Raw genomic sequence first — 18,725 nt, forward strand, 5'->3', positions numbered from 1 at the left:
TGGTGTACCCAAGACTGAAAAGTTAGCAGCTGGAAACCGATTCTAGTGGGCTGTGAGCATCAGGAGAAACTGGGAGGTAAGGATGGCAGCTGAGGAAGCTCAGAGACCATCTCAGACTATGGGGAATGGGGCCAGGGTCAGTGGGGACTTCCCAGAGCAGACAGCATGAGGCCAGCCTGGGGCTGACAGGTATAGATGGCGGCCCCACCTGAGCAAAGGCGTTGAGAGGAGAGCATGAGACCCCTTCTCTAAACATGCTTACACTTTCTGTTCCCACATAACACCCCTTCCCTTCCAGATCCTGTGGGCGAGGAGAGCCCCAGGGAAGTGATTGTTTCTCTTCTCTTATCAGACCTAGCTAGATGAGGTAGCAGGAGAGATGGGTCCCAAGAGGCATGAAGACATGCTAAGAGCCACCAAGACACACGCTCCTCTGCAGACACTGCCCAGGGCCCAGACTCTCATGTGTCCTCTCATATCATACAGCTCTGGTTGAATGCCGAGGGGCCTGAGCCACCACAGCCCAGGACTGGGTAAACATTTGTCTACAATGAATGACAGGGTGGACAGAGACTGTGGCAACAGCAGACACTGGGAGCACACCCCAGACTGTGCCAAGGGACACTTTAGACATGAGGAAGCACATAGATAGGGCTAGCCATTCACCAATAGTTCCTCAGTAAGGGGAGGAAGGCTCCCTCTGGGCAGGGCGGGGGCTTCCAGAGGTGTTCAAGCACAGCCACTTGTGTCTGGTCATGGAGAAGTTGTTGATTGACAGAGTGAGTAGGCATGGGCCTGGCGACTACTCCTTAGGCCTCCTGTATCCCAGGCCAACCCTGCTCTCCATCCAGGGATCCCTAAGAATGAATCCAATGTGATGAAAGGGCTTAGGGCCAAGCAGTGTCTACTGTAACATTCAAGCTCACTCTCCCAAAACGCTCTGTAAAGATGGAGTCAGTACCTATTCCATAGATGAGGCTCCTGAGACCCTGGGAGGGGACCGATAACAGGTAGCTTGTTAAGTGACCCCCAACCTACCAGCTTGGCCCATGTACCTCTGTGGATATGTACCACCCTGAAAACAGTTTTCCTTTGTCCTGAGTCACTCCCAACTAATGCCCCTGTGCACCCTAGTGTATGAGCCTGTTTGTAAGTGAGCAGATCCCACAGACACAGGCATAGGATGGGCAGACTGCCACAAATGTAGCCCACTGCCTAGGCACCTCCAGCCCCTGCCCCTGACATCTGCCCTCAGTGTTGTCTGTAAAGTGAATTGTCCTCCAGAGGATCTGAGTAGACCTGGGCACATTGAGAGTGAGACCACATGCCTGGTGGAAATTGGTATGAGCAGGTTGTGGGTCCTGTATCTCCAGGCCCCGGTATAGAATTGTGCAGTTCTTCTGTGGATGTAGGGACTCAGCGGGGTCTCAGATGGAAACGGACATCCCAAGGTGGGAGCAAAAGATGACTCTCAAAGCTCAGAGAGTAGGAACACTGACAAGCCCCTACACTAGTCATAAGTTCTCCGCCACCATCACAACCTGACCTAAACAATGGTGATCCAGACAATGGTCACCTCGCCAGCCAGCAATTGGGAAGAAGACCCCTGAGGGGAGTGGAAGGCGCCTGTCTTCCACAGGGGTGCTCCAGCTAGTAGAGCCCTGCAGTGCAGGCCAGCCTACGCGCACTCACCGGAACGCAGGAACAGCAGCGTGTACAGGAGCAGGAGCGCTGCGCCCAGACATGCCACCACTGGCAAGCGCCGCTGGCGGCAGCAGGAGTGCCTTCTCATGCCGTGTCCTGCTCCTGGCAGACGACAGTCATCCGGTGCGTTCTCCCACTGTGCAGCCCAGGCCCAGGACACGCCCAGTCCTGACCTTAGCCTAGGACCCGCCCAGGAGTGGCGTCTAGCGCTTCTGGCAAGTGGTAGGTTCCCGCTCTAGCTGGCTGAATGGGTGAGGCTGGAACCCCCTCCTCCCCTCCCGACACTGAGTTGCAGCGTCTAGCCTTGTTACTAGTCATTAGGACCCTATACCCTGTGCAGGTGGGAATTAGGAGTGGAGAAATTCTTGCCCCAGGCCCATGGGCCATACTAGCAGAGCCAGAGGCTACAACTGGCATTGTAAGAGCCAAAGCCATGTTGACCAGAAATTTAGGCTCCAGCTGCTCAGGCTGGACGCTGAACCTTGGGTTTTAACCCCTAGTAGTGGGCAGCTATTGTAACTCTCTCTCTTCTCTAGGCTTTGGGACTCCTGGCTCTCAATATTGGCAAATGTCATAGCTTTCAGGCCCAGGGTGCTGGGACCCTCTGCTATTAACAATCAGTAGCTTCTTGCTGAACGGTGGTGGTGCACACCTTTAATCCCAGCACTTGGGAGGCAGAGGCAGGTGGATCTCTGGGAGTTTGAGGCCAGCCTGGTCTACAGAGCAAGATCCAGGACAGACGTTATAACTAATGTGAAACCCTGCTCCCCCCCCAAAAAAAAATCAGTAGCTTCTTCTCTCAGCATGCTTTCTCCTTAGCGTAAATTCTTATCTCCTCGACACTTCCACTGGCCTTGGCTTAGAAGCCTCTGCTGTCCACAGCAGTCCCCCAGTTCCCATTCTGGGGAAGACCACTTTGGAGAACTCCCTCCCTTCACATGGCAACACACGTGATCATGATCAGAACTGGTGTAGCAACCAATGTCTGCACCAATCAGGGCACAGCCCTTTCTGCAAATTAAGAACTAAGTTTGTACCCATCATGGCACAGGTACCAGGGAAAAGTTTCCCCCTCTGTTGTGGGTAAAAATACCCAAGAGCCATGTTCAGACATTGATGGTGGGTAGAAAGTCCTACATCCTGCACCAGCTGTTTAAAACAACAGCAACTGAGACCATGAATCAGGGATCCAGCAGCTGAAGTCGGAGCTCAGCTTCCCAAGATGCCCAAGGAGAGTTCAAAGCAGTGAGAAACCATGAGGACAGTACCAAGGTTGTAGGATTGAAAGACCTCACCATCAGAGAAGGATTGAATAATTGTTGGGGTCACAAATCTTCCAGGGCCAAGGATCTTATGAAACAAACAAAACAAAAATAAAAAACAAAACCAAGCATTAAAGGGTGCTTTACAATAGAGGCCTCCTTGTAGCTGTTTTAACTAAAGTGCCTAACTCCTTCCTGTCCAGTGCCCCATAGGCCCATGGTGACTTTCAGGTAGGAAGGGAGGTGGGCTGCATCACAAATGCAGGACAGCAGTCAAAAGTATGCAGGGCAGAGAAAACCTGAGGAAGCTGTCTGTCTCTGACCCGGCTTCACCTGTTACAGTTTGCTCTGGGATGTCATCATCCTGTCAAGGCCCAGAAGCTTGTCAAATGGTGAGATGGGAAAGGCAGGCCCCAGTTATTGTCTCCAGGGGTTTGGGTTGGAGAGAGACACCAGGTTCAGGCCTTGCCATAAAGAAATGGCTGGGGGTATGGCTTAGTGATAGAGGGATTTCCTAAACTGTGAAGCTCTGAACTACATCCTGATGCCACAAAATAAATAGTAGAAGAGAACAACATCCAGCAGGTCCCGTGTGCTGGGGATTGCACCTGACCTGAGAGTCTTGCTGCCCTGAAGCCAGTCTCTTAGGGAACCCAAGCAAGCAGCTGGTCCTGTGCGTGCAGGAAGGGCATGGATGAGCCAGCACTTAGCCTTGAGTGTGTAGGGTGCACCCAACACTAGAGTCTTACCTGCTGTCTGTATCTCAATTCCTGTACAATAGAGGTGATATTAAACCCCACTGTGTTATGGAGGTTAAATGAGAAGCAGAGGGTTTTTAACAGTGGCCAGTGCAGCAAGTGTTAGACTTGATATTAGTATTCAATAATTCTAATTGCTGTCTCTTATGATTTATTATCTATTAATAAAGACTATGAAATTAACAACAGCTACACAGTTTCAAACACAGGTTCTACCTTGCTGGGTGGGAACCCAGCTCACACTAAAACTTCATCCTTCTCAGGATTACCCATCCTCTAGGAGCTCCTGCTTCCTTCCAACCCAGCCCAGAACCCAAAGATTCTGGATCACCCACAATAATTATCTGCCCAAATCTCACCCAAACTCACAGAGATACACAAATGTTCATTCCCACAGAACCTGGGATATTCTTCCAATCTTCAGTGTTTTGGCCTTCTACGTTGCCACCTAGTGACCAAATTGAGAACAAATCAGCCCAGTATTGTCCCTAGAGATGGGAGTCCCTGGAGGCCACCAGGAAGATTTGAAGTCTTGGAACCTACAGACTTGCCTCTAGACCTGGGTCCCTGGTAGCTCTCCAGAGAAGCTTCCTTCTGCCTGCTACAAAGACCCTTAGTGAGTGTCAATTATAGCCAAGTAACAAATAGCAGCCTCCACAAGTCTTCAGTGCTGTGGATGAAGAACTGGGGAAGGGTCCGGGTAGTATGCTCCCCCAGGGCTCCCATGCTACTCCAGTCAGATAGCAACTGAGATGGCCATTGGCTGGAAGTCTGCTGGGCAACATATTTGATGGCTTCATGATCACACATGACATATGTGGCTGTACTTACACAGGGGCCTAGAACCTTGGGACCACAGAACATGACCAGGTGGCCTGTCTCTGACCTAGAAACACTGAGGCTGGACTGGATCACTGCCTCACACAGAGACATGCCTGGGTATTTGAAGAGCTGATTTTATTCTGTCTCTGCATATTAAAGGAGCAGTAAGGAGGCTCTGGGGCCAGTGCTATGCTAGTGGAGGGGTGAAGTGAGAGATGGGACAGCTCCCCATATCCTCCAGTGGGTGAGTCTAGATAGGGCAAATCTGACAGCTCAGACTTCTGGATGTGGGTTGTGCCTCAAGGGTCCCCTGTTGATCAGGGTAGGGAGACTAGCAAGAGGCCAAAGCTGTCTCTGGACATGAAATTCTTCAGTGCTGGTTTCAATGAGAAAAATGCCCACATCTCATATGGTGCTGATTACATGTGGGGCATCTTCAGAACCCTTCAGATATGGATGTCATTCCATCCCCAGCCACATCTATGAGATATTAGTGTTATTAGGGTCATCCCTTGGTGTCCATGGTGCTGGAACCTGCAGATACCTTACATGTTATAAAGTGGTGTGTAACCTGTGAAGTTCTTCCATTTACCTCCAGTCATCCCTGGATGCCTCATATCTAATACAACACCATCGTTGTGTAAATAGTCTTTAGACTGTATTGCTGGAGGACCCATAGTCAGGACAAACATATGCACAGGTTCATACAGGTACAATTTTAGAAATATCTTCAGATGTGGATCCTAAGGGCCAACCATCCTTTCACTTATGGAGATGTAGAGAGGCCAAGAAACTTGCCCAGTGACACACAGCTAGTGAGCAGGTTGGTTGTGGCTCAAGCCTAGCACACTACCATGTTCAGCCTATGTGAACCCTTCATTCTTTTAAAATGTTTGCAATGTTTATTTTCTGACTAGCTAACTTATTCTAGCATGAGATTCAGGGATTTCCAAGGGCCTCTGATGTCTTGGTAGGAACCCTGTGAATCCTTCCTTGGGGACTTTGAGGGATTATTTAAACACAGTTGTGACGGTTGGCATTGGTCAATGGTGATCAATCTCTTTTCCCTCCCCTTCCTGGGTCCAGAAGTAGAAAGTTTTCCTGGTAAATAAATGGCTTCTGGGGCTGTCCAGGAGCCACAAGGCCAGCTCTCTAGAATACTGGTATAAAAATACCCTCATCACCCTGGAATTACACAAGATTTGTGAACTAGAAGTCGAACATCACTAGAGGCAAGAGTCCCCTGGGGTCCCTGGCCACAAGAGCTTCAGAGATCAATCTGTTTTTCTCATTATGCTATATAATATCTTGTTAGCATCCCACCCCACCCTGTCCTGTACACTGGTCTCAAGAGCTGGAACCAGTTCAATGGTGTCTCCATCTAAATGTAGGGTCCCAGGGCTCCAATCTGAGCTTCACTCATGACTAGCTACAGCACTTCAGTGAAGTCTCCTTGCCCCTCTAACCTCAGTTTCTTTATCAGTGAAATGGGCTTTAAGCTCTGAGAACTATTGCAAGGGTCAGCCACTTTGGCGCTGCTCAAACTAGCTGTGGGTCACATTCCACTCTGCTGTGAACTGGGTGTCATGACCTTTTTCTGCAGAGGGAGGAGTTGGTCGCCACCCACCTGTGTACAAAGGGACAGAGCAAAGGCCACAAGGTTGGCCAGGAATGGTTACCTACCAAGACCACGGGAACTCAATGGTGGGCCCTTCCTGGCTAGGGAGGAGGGGAGTGACACCCAGCATTGGCTTCTGGTCTGAGGCCAGGATGATGAGGACAGCTTTCTTGCTGAGCTGTTAATGATTAGGGAATGCTGGGGGTGTGGAAAGCTGTTAACACACCTACCATCTGGCCCCTTCCTGCTCAAACATCAGGGGAGAGTGGGTACAAGGGACTCAGTTCTGTAGAATTTGAGTTAGGTTCAATGTCACATAACTCCCCATCATCTAGACACATAATTCCAACATTGCCACCTGCGTGACATCCTCTAAGCAGGAAACCTCAGTCTCAGAGCTCAAACTCTCAAACTCCCTCTAACCTGAGTCTGCCCTGCCAGGAGCTTCTTCTCCCAGTAACACTCAGGCAGCCCTGCCTACCCACCAGTGATCCAAATGACCTGCCCTTTGTGCCCTCTCTGGACCCAATGAGGGGCTGGAGGAGGTGGCCTTGGGGCTGTCTGTCCCCACCCTGCTGGTCCCTGAGTGCCCAGTCACTTCGTGCTGGCCTCCACCTCAGTCTCTGCAGCCATGTCCAGCCTCCAGGAACTGTGCTCTGGCCTGTCCCTACGACCCCTCCCTGAGAACCGGGGACGGTGGGCTGGGGTGCCACATGCTCCAGTCAGGACTCCCGACCTCAGCCCTTCAGAAGAGCAGGTAACAGCTGCTACCCTGTCCTCAGGGGCTCTGGGGCTCTTTGGTGTCTTTTGGATGGTCATCGTGTCTGGGTACCCCTTCTCTCCACACCTCAGCTGCCCACCCTGTCCCCACCATGTGTTAGGGTCTGTCACCAGATATTCCTCAGCTGAAGACACCCTGGAGTTACCTTAGGCTTGGAATTGGGCTCCCACTTCCCAGTGAGGACACTGGGGCTCAAGGTCATCCAAACAGTGCATGGTGGTGCTTTGGCCACCTCTAGTGTGGAAGAGGAAGAGGCAGGGTGTGAAGTGGCCCTAGCTCAGCAGCTTCACATGAACCTTGCCCTGGCCCAAACACTGAGTGACTCTCATGTCCTCTGCACCAGCTTTCCCTTTGTCCCTCCCCAAAACCTCCCTGTGCCTACAGCTGTGCGGTCACCATCAAGGACACACAGGGCTGGGAGACATGGCACCTTAGGTAGGGCCTCACCTGGTGGCTCACTTTGCCCAAAGGATTTAGGCCCAAGAACTTTCCAACTGAAATGAGTCTCCGAGTCATGGGGACTTGTTTTCTGAAAGACACAGAAGTATGAAGGCTAAATGAGGAGCCCTACCCTCACCCAAAGCAAAGGGTCCTGGAAAATGGGGTGGTGTCAGGCAAGTCAGGGCTGGTGCTACAGAGAGGGAGGACAAAGTGGGTGGGGCACCCTGCCTTTCCACTTGACTTGTCTGATTCTACTGAGCTCATATCTCTATTGTGGTTAATGTCCCCGCCTCCCCACTCCACTCAGTTACCTCCCTGCTAGGCACCAGTGCTTTGACACTCAGCCCCAAAAGCTGGGAAGACTCTGCCACCTGAGGGCCCCTGCTGACACCTAGTGGCTGGTGATCAGCCTCCAGGGTGTTTTGTGGTAGCAGAACAGCAGCCAGGAACTGAGAGACTGGGCCCCTTCAGTGTCATTCCTGTATGTCACCCTGTGTTTGAAGGATCCTTAAAGGAAAGGGGCCTTGCGGGACTGGGGAGTTAGAGTTGGGAAGGGCTAAGTCTTCCCTCTGGGATGGAGTGCCCAAATCAGTAACAGCTTCTCTTTCATTGACTTGATTTCTATGTGTGTGTATGTGCCTGTGTATTTGTGTGTTCTTGTGTGTGTTCGTGTGTGTGTGTGTGTGTGTGTGTGTGTGCAAGTCCACATGTCTGTGTGTGTGGTTGTGTGTGTTTCTCCCTTGTTTCCACTGCTACATACTACTCCACTCTTTCATTGTTTGGGTAGACTGGGGGCTTTGGTGCCTAATTTTCTTTGACAGCTTTCTATTTAAGTAAGGAGTGCTGCCTATTACACTTTAGTAAGTGTACACTCAGTAAGGCTTGTTCAACCTTCAAAGTGTGTTCCACAATATGATCGGTTCTTCTGTTAGAAGCACCTTCTTGTATACTCCCTCCCCTGTGTGCAGTCCCTCTTAGTGGCCTCCCCCAAATCCTGCCTCATCCTCTGCACTGTGTTGGGCATTAAATGCCACAGCTGAGCCCTTCACTATGGTGGGCCCGGATGTCTGTCTCTGTTAACATGCTATCCTGAGAGCCCTTTCCCTCCGTGGGTCTGCATACCTGTCTTTGCCAACACACCATCTTGAACTTGAGGGTGGGGCTCCCTTGAGATGATATCTAGGTTCCAGCAACACCAGCATGTGCTGGTTGAATCCATGGACAAGAACAGTTATTAAGAAGTCAGCCCCATATCCTACAATGGACCTAGGAGGACTTTTTTGCAGAGGTGGTTGTGGCAGCTTAGACAAAGTTTCTAGAAGGGAAATGAGGTGTATTTGGAGACAAGAGAAGCAGTTCCTAGAAAGGCAGAGATAGACCTTCTAAAATGTGGAAGTTGGGGGAGACTCCATGCAAGTAGAGCTGGGAGCAGAGCTTGGGAGTCGGATGAAGCATGCCTGGAGAAGAATCAGAATACCAAGGCCACTTGTGGGTGTCACCAGATAGACAGTGGGGACCTGTGAAGGTTTTTGAGCAGGGGTATGGATTGGTGCTTAAAAAGACTCCTCCCGTGCCAGGATTGTATAAGCATTTTTGTAGAGACTCTGGGCAGCACAGGGCAGGCAGAGGTCCATGAGTGTGGCAGGTGACAGTTCTGTGCTCTAGCACTCACAGGGCCCATAGGTGAGTTCAACAACATACTAGCCATGTCAGTTCATTAGTACCTAGGAGGTGGGCTCTAATATCACTCCCACCTTCCAGACACAGACAGTAAAGGACAAGGAGGGCACATGGGTGCTGTTGGGAAAATCCCCTGTACATACAGCTATATCCCTTAAAACACTGCATCTTCAAATCCACATCATGCCACATGACACTCAGCTTGGTCCTCACATCTCTCCTGATACTAGCTGTCCCTTGTCCTCTTACAAGGACCTTCATGCTTATGGGGCTTTTCGCTTGGATATTCTAGAACAGTCCCAAGATCCTTAAGCAAATTATTTGTATAAACTGTCTTTTACATTGTAAGGCAAACATGCAAGTTTGTGGACAAGAATGAGGACATTACTGCAGCTACCATATCAGCTATGCATTCTGCCCCAGTCTTCCCGTCTCAGAACACAGCCTCTGTACCATTTATTAAGCCAGGTGCCCCGCTGGCCTTGCAGTGGCTTCTGCTTTCCTCCTCTGAGTTTGCAGCCCCAGGGGCAGATGGGACTGGAGGAGTAAGCTTAAGGTCTGCCTTCATAATGGGGGCCAGCTGCCATCAGGGAATGCCTTCCAGAAGACAAAGCAGGTGTTCTCAGAGTGACTCAACCAGTTTCTGAATGGAGCAGAGGCAATCCAGGTGGAGAGGGAAGATAGACTACACAGAGGGCCTCGGGGGCCTTAACCCAGCCTCTCTCCCCCTCTCCTCCCCAGCTGGCTCTGAGGAATGCCCTGCGCTACTTCCCACCTGATGTCCAGAAGCTATTGGCTCACGAGTTTGCCCAGGAGCTACGACAGTTTGGACATATCTACATGTACCGGTTCTGCCCCAGCATTGAGATGAGGTGAGCCCTGTGGGTTTGGCTTCAGATAAGTCTGGGCAGAAGTCTGGAGCCTCAGGAAATCCATGGCTAAAGAGGGGATCAGTCTGTCTGAGCTGGAGGACCTATGGAGGTAGCACAGTGAATTGACACCCTTGTGCAGAGAAAGTAGGTAGTGAGTTGTCTTTTGGGGGTATCTGGCACTGACCTGCCAGGCCAGAGGATGGGTCTTTATCAGATAGGTCTGTGGCCTCCACCCCTGTGCTGCATTCAGTCCCATTGACTCCGGGACACTAAGTCTCTCTGGGACACCATGTCTTTTGCTATGTAGGAAAGAGCTGGTAAGAGTAGGATGGGGTGGAGAATGGATGTCAATGACTTCAAATCTGTCATGCTCTTCATTGAAGTTCTTACACCATGGCATGCACAGCATCATGGGAAGCTTTGTCACAGTACAGAATGCTGGGCCTCACTGGACTTAGGGCTCAGCTGCCCTGAAGCAAAGCTGAGAATCTGCATTTTGGATGGTGCAGTTTGTGTCATAGAGAGCCATTGTTCTGAACATACCAGAAACCCAGACTTGTTCTGAATGGCCCAGGGAGTCTGTGTCCCCATGAGACAGGAGCCATTGCCCTTCTCCCCCCTGTACCTGTTGCCACCTGCCATGGAATTGCTGCCCAGGTGTTTGATGATCAAACTGACCAAAGGTAGAGAGTTCTGGAAAGTCCTCTGAGAGTTGAAGTAGGGAGGATACTGATTGGCGTGGACTGGACTCCCTGCTCTGGGCGTGTGGAAACCCAAGCCACCCGGCACCTGATGGATCTGGTGCTCCACTTCCCTGTGCTTCTAAGGACTTCTCTCAGGTCCTTGTCAGCTTGGCCAGGGCAGCATCTCAGTGGGATGGGAGATCTGAGGGTCCCTCGTTACCTGATGCTGGACTTCTGCTTGTAGGGCCTACCCAATTGATCAGTACCCATGCCGGACACGAGCAGCTGCAGCCATCATGCATATGATCATGAACAACCTGGACCCCGCTGTGGCACAGGTAACGGCAGGAGAACAGAGGCCACCATAGCCCAGAAAAACATGACCTGAGATCCTGAGTAATGCTAACAAGCCTGGTAGTCAAGTCTCAGCCTACAAAGCTGGCATAAGACACTCCCTGGACCTTTCTCTGTAGCTATAAGGCAAAATCAAAAGCAGGAAATAAATTTAAAATAACAATAGCATGTAACAACGTATTTATATAAATTTATATAAATTTTAGATTTCTAATGGCCACCAGAAAATAAAAAGATTTAACAACAGTTTTTCATGGGGTGTCTTAACATTATTAATGAGATCCCTTACATCTCCTTTTACACAGAATCTTGATGTGGAGGATATATTTCCCTTGGTTAGCCATGCTCAGTAGCCCACATGGCTGTGTGTCCCTTTAGGCTTCTTGCCTTGCCCTTATGTCATTGCTCCTTTGAATATAGCTGCAGGCAGGGGCCCTGCTTCTCTCTGTCCACAGTCCCTTCTCATATGATGCCACATCTTCTCCAGTTTCCACAGGAGCTGGTGACCTATGGAGGAAACGGGCAGGTGTTCAGCAACTGGGCTCAGGTATGGTATCCTGGAAGGCACTCAGCGGTCCATGGCTCTGCCTGATGCTTCAGGTCACCTGAAACTTTGCTTCAGGTCACCTGAAGATGCTTCACTTATAAAAGGGCTAGAGTGGCATTATGGGAGGAGACTCCAGGAGACCCTGGAGATTAAAGAGGATCTAGGGGAATAGGCCATTAGGATGGACCAGCTGAGACCTGCAGGAATCCCTGGGTCTACGTGGATGCCAGTTCACACATGTGCACTGTCCTTCCAGTTCTGGCTGACCATGTCCTACTTGTCTAAGATGACTGAGGAACAGACTCTGGTCATGTACAGTGGACACCCGCTGGGCCTCTTCCCCAGCAGCCCTGGTGCCCCACGGCTAGTCATCACCAACGGGATGGTGAGTCTGAGGCAGCAGGCATGGGGCCTACGAAGGGCTGGGCTTGGAAAGGGGGCATTGTGGATGAGGAGGAGATCCAGGCAGCGCTACACCACTCACACTTTCACACTTGGTTCCTTCCTCTTTTCTAGGTCATTCCCAACTATTCCTCCAGGGCAGAGTATGAGAAGATGTTTGCTTTGGGGGTGACCATGTAAGTTACAGTGTCAGCTCACTGCTATGGCATCTGTCTTTAGTTGCATTTCACGATAAGACAACATGACTGTGTTAGGCCTGATTTCAGGGAATACTTAGTACTCTGTGACAAAATAGTTTCATTTTCACACAGCTGCCCCTTGGTAGCTTTGCTTAAATGCTTACTGTGGTTTTTTTTTATAGACATATAACCAAAGAATACAAATTTAGATTCCATTGTTTCAAAAGATTTTATGAGTAATCTCAGACATACAAAAAATTGGATCATAAATAAAACATCATACAGTGGCTTGAGGAAGACACACAAACACTTGCCCAGTTCTGGATTATGCAGCTCAAAGAACTTCTGTATGTTTAGAATAAGATGATTTTATTAATGAAATAGAAAAATTGAAAACCAGTTTCAGGGAATACCGCCAAATCCTGTGGTAAAAGGCATGGCGGCACGTGCCTTCAATTTCTTCACTCACAAAGGCAAAGGCATGTGGATATCTGTGAGTTCAAGGTCAGCCTCATCTACCATAATAAGTTCCAGAACAACAAGAGCTAAATAATAGAGAGAGACCCCATATCAAAACAAACAAACCCAAAAAATATAGCTTCCTGCTTTGCATGTCTGTCTGTCTGTCTGCCTGTTGATCCATCCATCCATTCAGTTTGTTGAAGATATTGCTGGCTGGGATTTGATCTTTGTTTTGGCTTCTTTTTTATAAGTGATATCTGCATGTACAGTCAAACTGCTGTTTGAAAATGTTTGAAATCCAATTCCACACTGACAGAATGCAGGCATTTTCTTGCTGTTGTCCCTTGAACAGCAAGTACTGTTACCATAGCCACCTACACAGCATTATGTGACATGAACTACACAAGTTCTGTGCACACATAGGCTGTTTGACAGGCAGGATTTGCATGTCAAAGGATTTAGGTGTCTGCTAAGGGGGTGGTGTCTTGGAACCTGCACCTGGAAAGGATTCTGATGGATGATTCTCCCACTAGACACATGCCCTGAAAAATGTGCTATGATGAACTGTGCGACTATGTGACTTGGCTCATCGGGTACAGGGCCCTTTAAGCAATCTAAAGAGCTTCCTGAACACTGATAGGGAGCAGAAACTTCCCATGTGCTCTAAAGCTAATTCAGGCTCTAAAGGTTTTATCCATTGTCATGGAAGGAGCCGCACTGAACAAGGAAAGTCTGTCTCACATGGGACCCCAGGGGACCGTGTCTCCTATATCCTTCCAAACATTCTTCATGCATGGACATGGACATGGCTAGGGGTCAAGACCACTGTAGTAGCCTCTGCACCTTGCCTTTACCAGTTGACAATACAGCATGAAGTCTGTTTGTGAAGCACATGCTATTCAGTGACACCATGACCCTTCTTGCAAGAGTTTCCAGTCTTTACCATGACACAGAGGGTCTTCATGGACCTCTGGAATCATCCCTCAGAGAAACAACACATAAAATGGACTCTGAAGAATGGGGAACCAGCGACTGACAGTTCATAGTGTAAGTGTAGCACAGTATCCCACCCCCACACCACCATGATATGCCCTGGATTTGTCAGGCTTCTGAAACAAACCCCTTTAGCAGAGGAAAAACAGGGTCTCAGAAAAACTAGGTGCTCTGTTGCTGGCTATAAGTAACCTCTGTGTTATACTTGCAGATGTTATTGGGCCTAGCATCTTTTTCTGCTCCAATGGAAACAGCCTGGGGTAATAGAGCTGAGGAAACACACGTTGGTTCCCTACTCCCTCACTGTGGCTCTGGGATTGTCCCTACACTTCTATTTCATAGGTGAGGACTAGAGACCAAAAATGGCAGAGCTACAGATGTCAGGCCTTGTCTGGCTGTGGTACTGAGGGTTTGCCACAGGGAGATGCGGGGACACTGACTGCCAAAGGACAGAAATCAAGCCTGGTGATAGCCTATCATCCCAGTCCCTTGGGAGGCTGAGGCAGGGGGACCCTAAGGCCTGGCTGGGATACAGGATGAGTTCAAATATGATAGCCTGAGCTTGTTTGTTTGTTTTTTTTCTCACTTAGTGAGGAAAATTTTTTTCGAAGAAAATCTGGGGTTGCAGCTCCATAGTAGTACCCTTCCTGGCATGCATAAGGTCCTGGGTTCAATCCTTAGTATAGAACAAAGGTAGGAGCTGCAGCAGAGATGGGACAAGGTTCATTGTGTACAGAAGTTGCGAAGACCTGGAGACCAAAACCTTCCTGCCATCAGGGTGGCATGGATAGGAATGCAGGGAACATCCCATGTGGGATGGTGGGGGAACAGGCTCAGGTTTTGGCTTAAGTGGTTGGCACCTGCATCAGTTGCTGAAAGCTGGTCCAGCTGTAACTTTATGCTGTAAGTTGCCTTGGGAGTGACATGTGGCATTCTAGTTGAGCTCCAAAGACCAGGAACTGCACACTCCTGGGCCTGTGTCTTGTGCACTCTTAGGACCTCATCTAGACAGAGGGGACATCCATAGGTTCTGTCAAAGTGGACCTGTGAGAATTATCAAATGACAGAGGCACAATCTGCAGGACTGGGATATTCGCATAATGCCAGAACTCCACAGAGAGCTGACCTCATGGGGCTCATAGTGGGTTGCACCATCTCCAGATGACTTCTTTTATACTAACTCTGTCCTCTTATATTTATGATACTTAGTCTTTTGAGATAAGTGACATGGCCTTCTTTTTGTTTGTTTATCTTTTTCACACAGTGTCTTGCTAAAAGCAAGTATTCATGATCTTTCTGCCTCAGACATCTGAGTGCTGAGACTATCGGTGTGTACCATGCCTGCATATCTCCATTTTTAGAAGAGAAAACAAATGTTCTGGGTGGTCAGGTGTATTGTGTGGTAGACTTGGTATTCATTCACAGGCTTGTGACAACACATTCTCCAACCAGAAGAGAAGGGGTTGGGGAAAGTCACTGAGAGGCAGGAATCTAATAGAAGAGATAGTGAACTTGGTATTGAAAAAACAAGCAGCACAGAGAACTTGAGAGGCTCCTAGTCTTAGCAAAGAGTGCAATTAGGCTAGCAGCATATGCTATTGTCCCAATTACACTGCCAAAAACAGTGTTTGCTAATTATCCAGTGATGGCAATGGCTGCACTCAGGCAGTACTGGAGACAACACTGGAAATTCGATGGCATCTATTAATATCCCTGTCTTATGACCTCACAGCCTTCCTGCCTGCTTTCTGCCCTATGGACACAGCTCACAGGTAGAAGGAGGTGACTGGAGGTCACCCCACTGCAACTATTCACTCTTTCACATAGAAAATCAGAGCCAACAGAAGGATGGAGAGCACCATAGCTTTGAATATCATCTGCTGTTTAGCCATGACCAGGAATGCCTGTGCTGATGGGGAAAGGACCCAAGAGCAGGGTGTGGGAGACAAGCTATTAAAGCAACACATTTGGAATAGAGCCCCACCCTCAACCAAGAACCCAACAGCAGACATCTCTGAGCATGCCAGCCGTGGATCTGGTGTGTATGTTTGATGCTACCACCTTGCCATGTGTTCAGTGGCACACCCGGGCTCCAGCTCCAGTATGAAGATGCCTCACAGTTAAGCCTACTGGATGTCACCTGAATGGAATCTTACAGAACATGCTTTCCTATGCCAGACACCTTCACTGAGTCGAGTGTGGCAGGGACACATCTTATCCTATTTTGTCATCCTGTTCTTATGTCCCAGTTCCTTTCTCTCTTCCCTCCATGTGTGGACATTTTGATGGCTTCAGATGTTGGCCACTGTTGATAAATTTGCTCTGAATGTCTTTGTGAGTGTCCGGTTAGACATTAGCATGTAGTATGGGCATGCTATGCCATGTTCAGCCTTGCTCCACCTAACCCAACCATCTCCATGCTGAGTTTTAAAACTCAATTGTATGACAGATTTTAGGAAAATAAAATCTATTTGTAAAATACCTAGGAGGCAGGAGGGGACAGGAGGCTCTAGCTTACTATACCCTTACCTTTTTGCTTTAACTTTTTAAATATTTTGCTTAGAATATGGAGAAGTGGGTTTCATTGTGTCCGTTTTATACATGTACAGCATTATTGTAATTTTTAAGTTTTATTTTTATTTTATGTGTATGAGTGTTTTGCCTGTGTGTGTCTCTGCACCACATGAATGCAGTGCCCAAGGAGATAAGAAGAGGGTAAGCAATCCCCTGAAACTGGAACTTTGGGCAACTGTAAGCTGCCATGTGGGTACTGGGAACCAGACCTGGGTCCTCTGCAAGAACAGCCAGTTCTTAACCACTGAGCTCTCTCTCCAGCCCCATTATTGTTACTTCTTATTCATCATCACAACTATTCACTGATGCTTGTCTGTCCCTCTTGCTGGTCCCCTTTCCTCCCTAAGTAGTCCCCCTTCTGCTTTCATGACACGTGCATTCTTGTTTATTCCCTTTTAGATCTCCTTCTCCCCTCTCATAGTCTTCCTTCCTCTTCCTCCTCTTCCTCCTTCTCCTCTCTCTCTCTCTCTCTCTCTCTCCCCATCTCTGTCTCTCAAACACACACACACACACACACACACACACACAAGTGAAAGTATGTGATGTTTGTCTCTCTGACTCTGGCTTATTCTGGTTAACATAATAGTCTCTGATTCTGCCCACTTGTTATAACAAAGGACAATGCAGGGGAGCCTTTGAGAGTGGTTAAAGGTTTAGTCTAAAGCTCCTAAGTGTTGCCCCTTTCTTCTCTGCTCAGGTATGGCCAGATGACAGCAGGCAGCTACTGCTACATTGGTCCCCAGGGAATCGTCCATGGCACGGTGGTGAGAGACGGGCACACATAAGTGGCGGGGCCCTGCAGAGGGATTTGTTGGGAGTGGGCAATAAGCACCCTACCTCCCCTGCCTACAGCTCACTGTGCTGAATGCTGGTCGGCGGTACCTGGGCATTGAGGACTTGACAGGGAAGGTCTTTGTCACCTCTGGGCTCGGTGGGATGAGTGGGGCTCAAGCCAAGGCCGCAGCCATTGTTGGATGCATTGGGGTGATTGCAGAGGTAAGATGGGGAGCTTCTGCCTGTCCCTTCAAAACTCCCTGATCCATTGTTCACTCCCCTGCTTGCTTTCCTCCTTCTCCCTTGCCTTTTATCCTTTCCTTCTCTGCCTGCCATACCTTACCTTTCCACTCTCCCCACACTCCACTCTCTTCTTGATTTCTTTCACCAAGCCCCCGACCTCCTCCATAAAGCCTTGTGCTACCTCACCACATGGGTCCCTATGGCAACACATGGGTCCTGCTTGTGCAGTGTCCACCACCCTCCATGCCTGTTAACTTCCAGCCCATGAAGCTGTAATGGTGTATGTCCAGCCATTGCTTCCTGTGTCTGTCTCATTAGATGAGGAACCTAGATGACAAAGAATAAATATTTGTGAATTAAATTAGTATGAGCACCCTTCCCCCAGCTTTAGCAGCAGACAAGCTGCTCCTTTACAGAGGTGTACAAAGGGGGGCTTGCCCTAATGCCTCTCACATCTGTGTGGAAGATGTCAAGGTCAAGGAGGGAAGCAGGGGACAGCAGCAGTGAGGAGCTTTGAGCTAAGTCTAGGGGACACACCGTGTAATTTGGCTTAGTTGTGTCTTGCATGCCTGAACTTTGCTAGGACTGTGTTGGGCTGCAGGTCACAGGGCATCTGTAGCAACTTACATAAATAAGAGTTTTATTTTTCTCACTGGTATTGGTTTAGCAGCTCATTGACGTCACTGCTGGCTCTCTAGATTCTTCTGGACTTTTTTCCATAAAGATAAAAATCAGAAAGAAATGAAAAGAGACATATTCCCTCTGGCTGGCTATCTCAGCAGGGAATCATATCTCAAAGGCCTTTTCTTTTTTCCCATTGGTTGTAATGACTTCCCTGAAGCTGTATCATGAAAGTAGGGTGGGGTGCATAGGGTAGCACCTCTCAAGAAGTTGTTCAGGGGAGATGTGTAATGAATGGCCTGTGTCTCATGACCTCAGGTTGACAAATCTGCACTTGTAAAACGCCACAGGCAAGGCTGGCTGATGGAAGTGACTGACAGCTTGGACCATTGCATTGTGAGACTCAGGTACAGTTTACTGAGTGGGACTCAGAGCGATTGAGTCTGGGCATTGGAAGCAGGGGATAAAGTGTGGCTGGGGCTGTCCAGTGCCTGATGTCCAGCCACAGGTGTCATCTAGAGGTTCTACTTTGAAAGCATCATGGGAAGGGTCTATAGAGAGTCCATTGCCCAGGGATTATTGCTGCTGGCTTGTGGGCAGCCATGGTCTCTGAACCTGAAATTCTCCTACATTCCTCTCCCAAGTACTGGATTGCAGATGTGTGTTACCATGCATGGCTTATCTCTTTCTGTTTCTTATCTACTTCTTATTTCATCTATTTCTATTATTACCCGCTTATCTATTTCTATTTCTCCAAATAATTTTGGAATCATCATTAGTAAATCCTACCACTTCTTTGCCCCACCCCATATGTGAATTCTATGAAGAGCCTATTAGGGTTGAGGTACCTGTTTCCTAGTAAGCACTGTGGCTCATCTCAACCAATTTTGTGCATTCCAGCCTGCATTCATCCAAGTACAAACTCATATAGGCCAATAGTCACACATAGGCTTAC

General features: G+C 48.9%; 1 protein-coding gene across 1 annotated transcript in view; it reads left to right on the forward strand.

Moving 5' to 3' along the window:
• Window positions 1–6,753: 6,753 nt before the first annotated feature.
• Window positions 6,754–18,725, forward strand: part of Uroc1 (urocanate hydratase 1) — a 30,117-nt gene continuing 18,145 nt past the window's right edge. The window contains exons 1-9 of the mRNA XM_051203426.1: window positions 6,754–6,921; window positions 9,808–9,938; window positions 10,866–10,959; window positions 11,463–11,522; window positions 11,779–11,907; window positions 12,039–12,100; window positions 16,830–16,896; window positions 16,985–17,128; window positions 18,089–18,177. Coding sequence (XP_051059383.1) covers window positions 6,796–6,921; window positions 9,808–9,938; window positions 10,866–10,959; window positions 11,463–11,522; window positions 11,779–11,907; window positions 12,039–12,100; window positions 16,830–16,896; window positions 16,985–17,128; window positions 18,089–18,177 — 902 coding nt within the window. The 5' untranslated portion in view covers window positions 6,754–6,795. The remainder of the gene's footprint in view (window positions 6,922–9,807; window positions 9,939–10,865; window positions 10,960–11,462; window positions 11,523–11,778; window positions 11,908–12,038; window positions 12,101–16,829; window positions 16,897–16,984; window positions 17,129–18,088; window positions 18,178–18,725) is intronic.

Source organism: Phodopus roborovskii, unplaced genomic scaffold (assembly GCF_943737965.1).
Source record: "Phodopus roborovskii unplaced genomic scaffold, PHOROB, whole genome shotgun sequence".
In the NCBI taxonomy this organism is placed as follows: domain Eukaryota; kingdom Metazoa; phylum Chordata; class Mammalia; order Rodentia; family Cricetidae; genus Phodopus; species Phodopus roborovskii.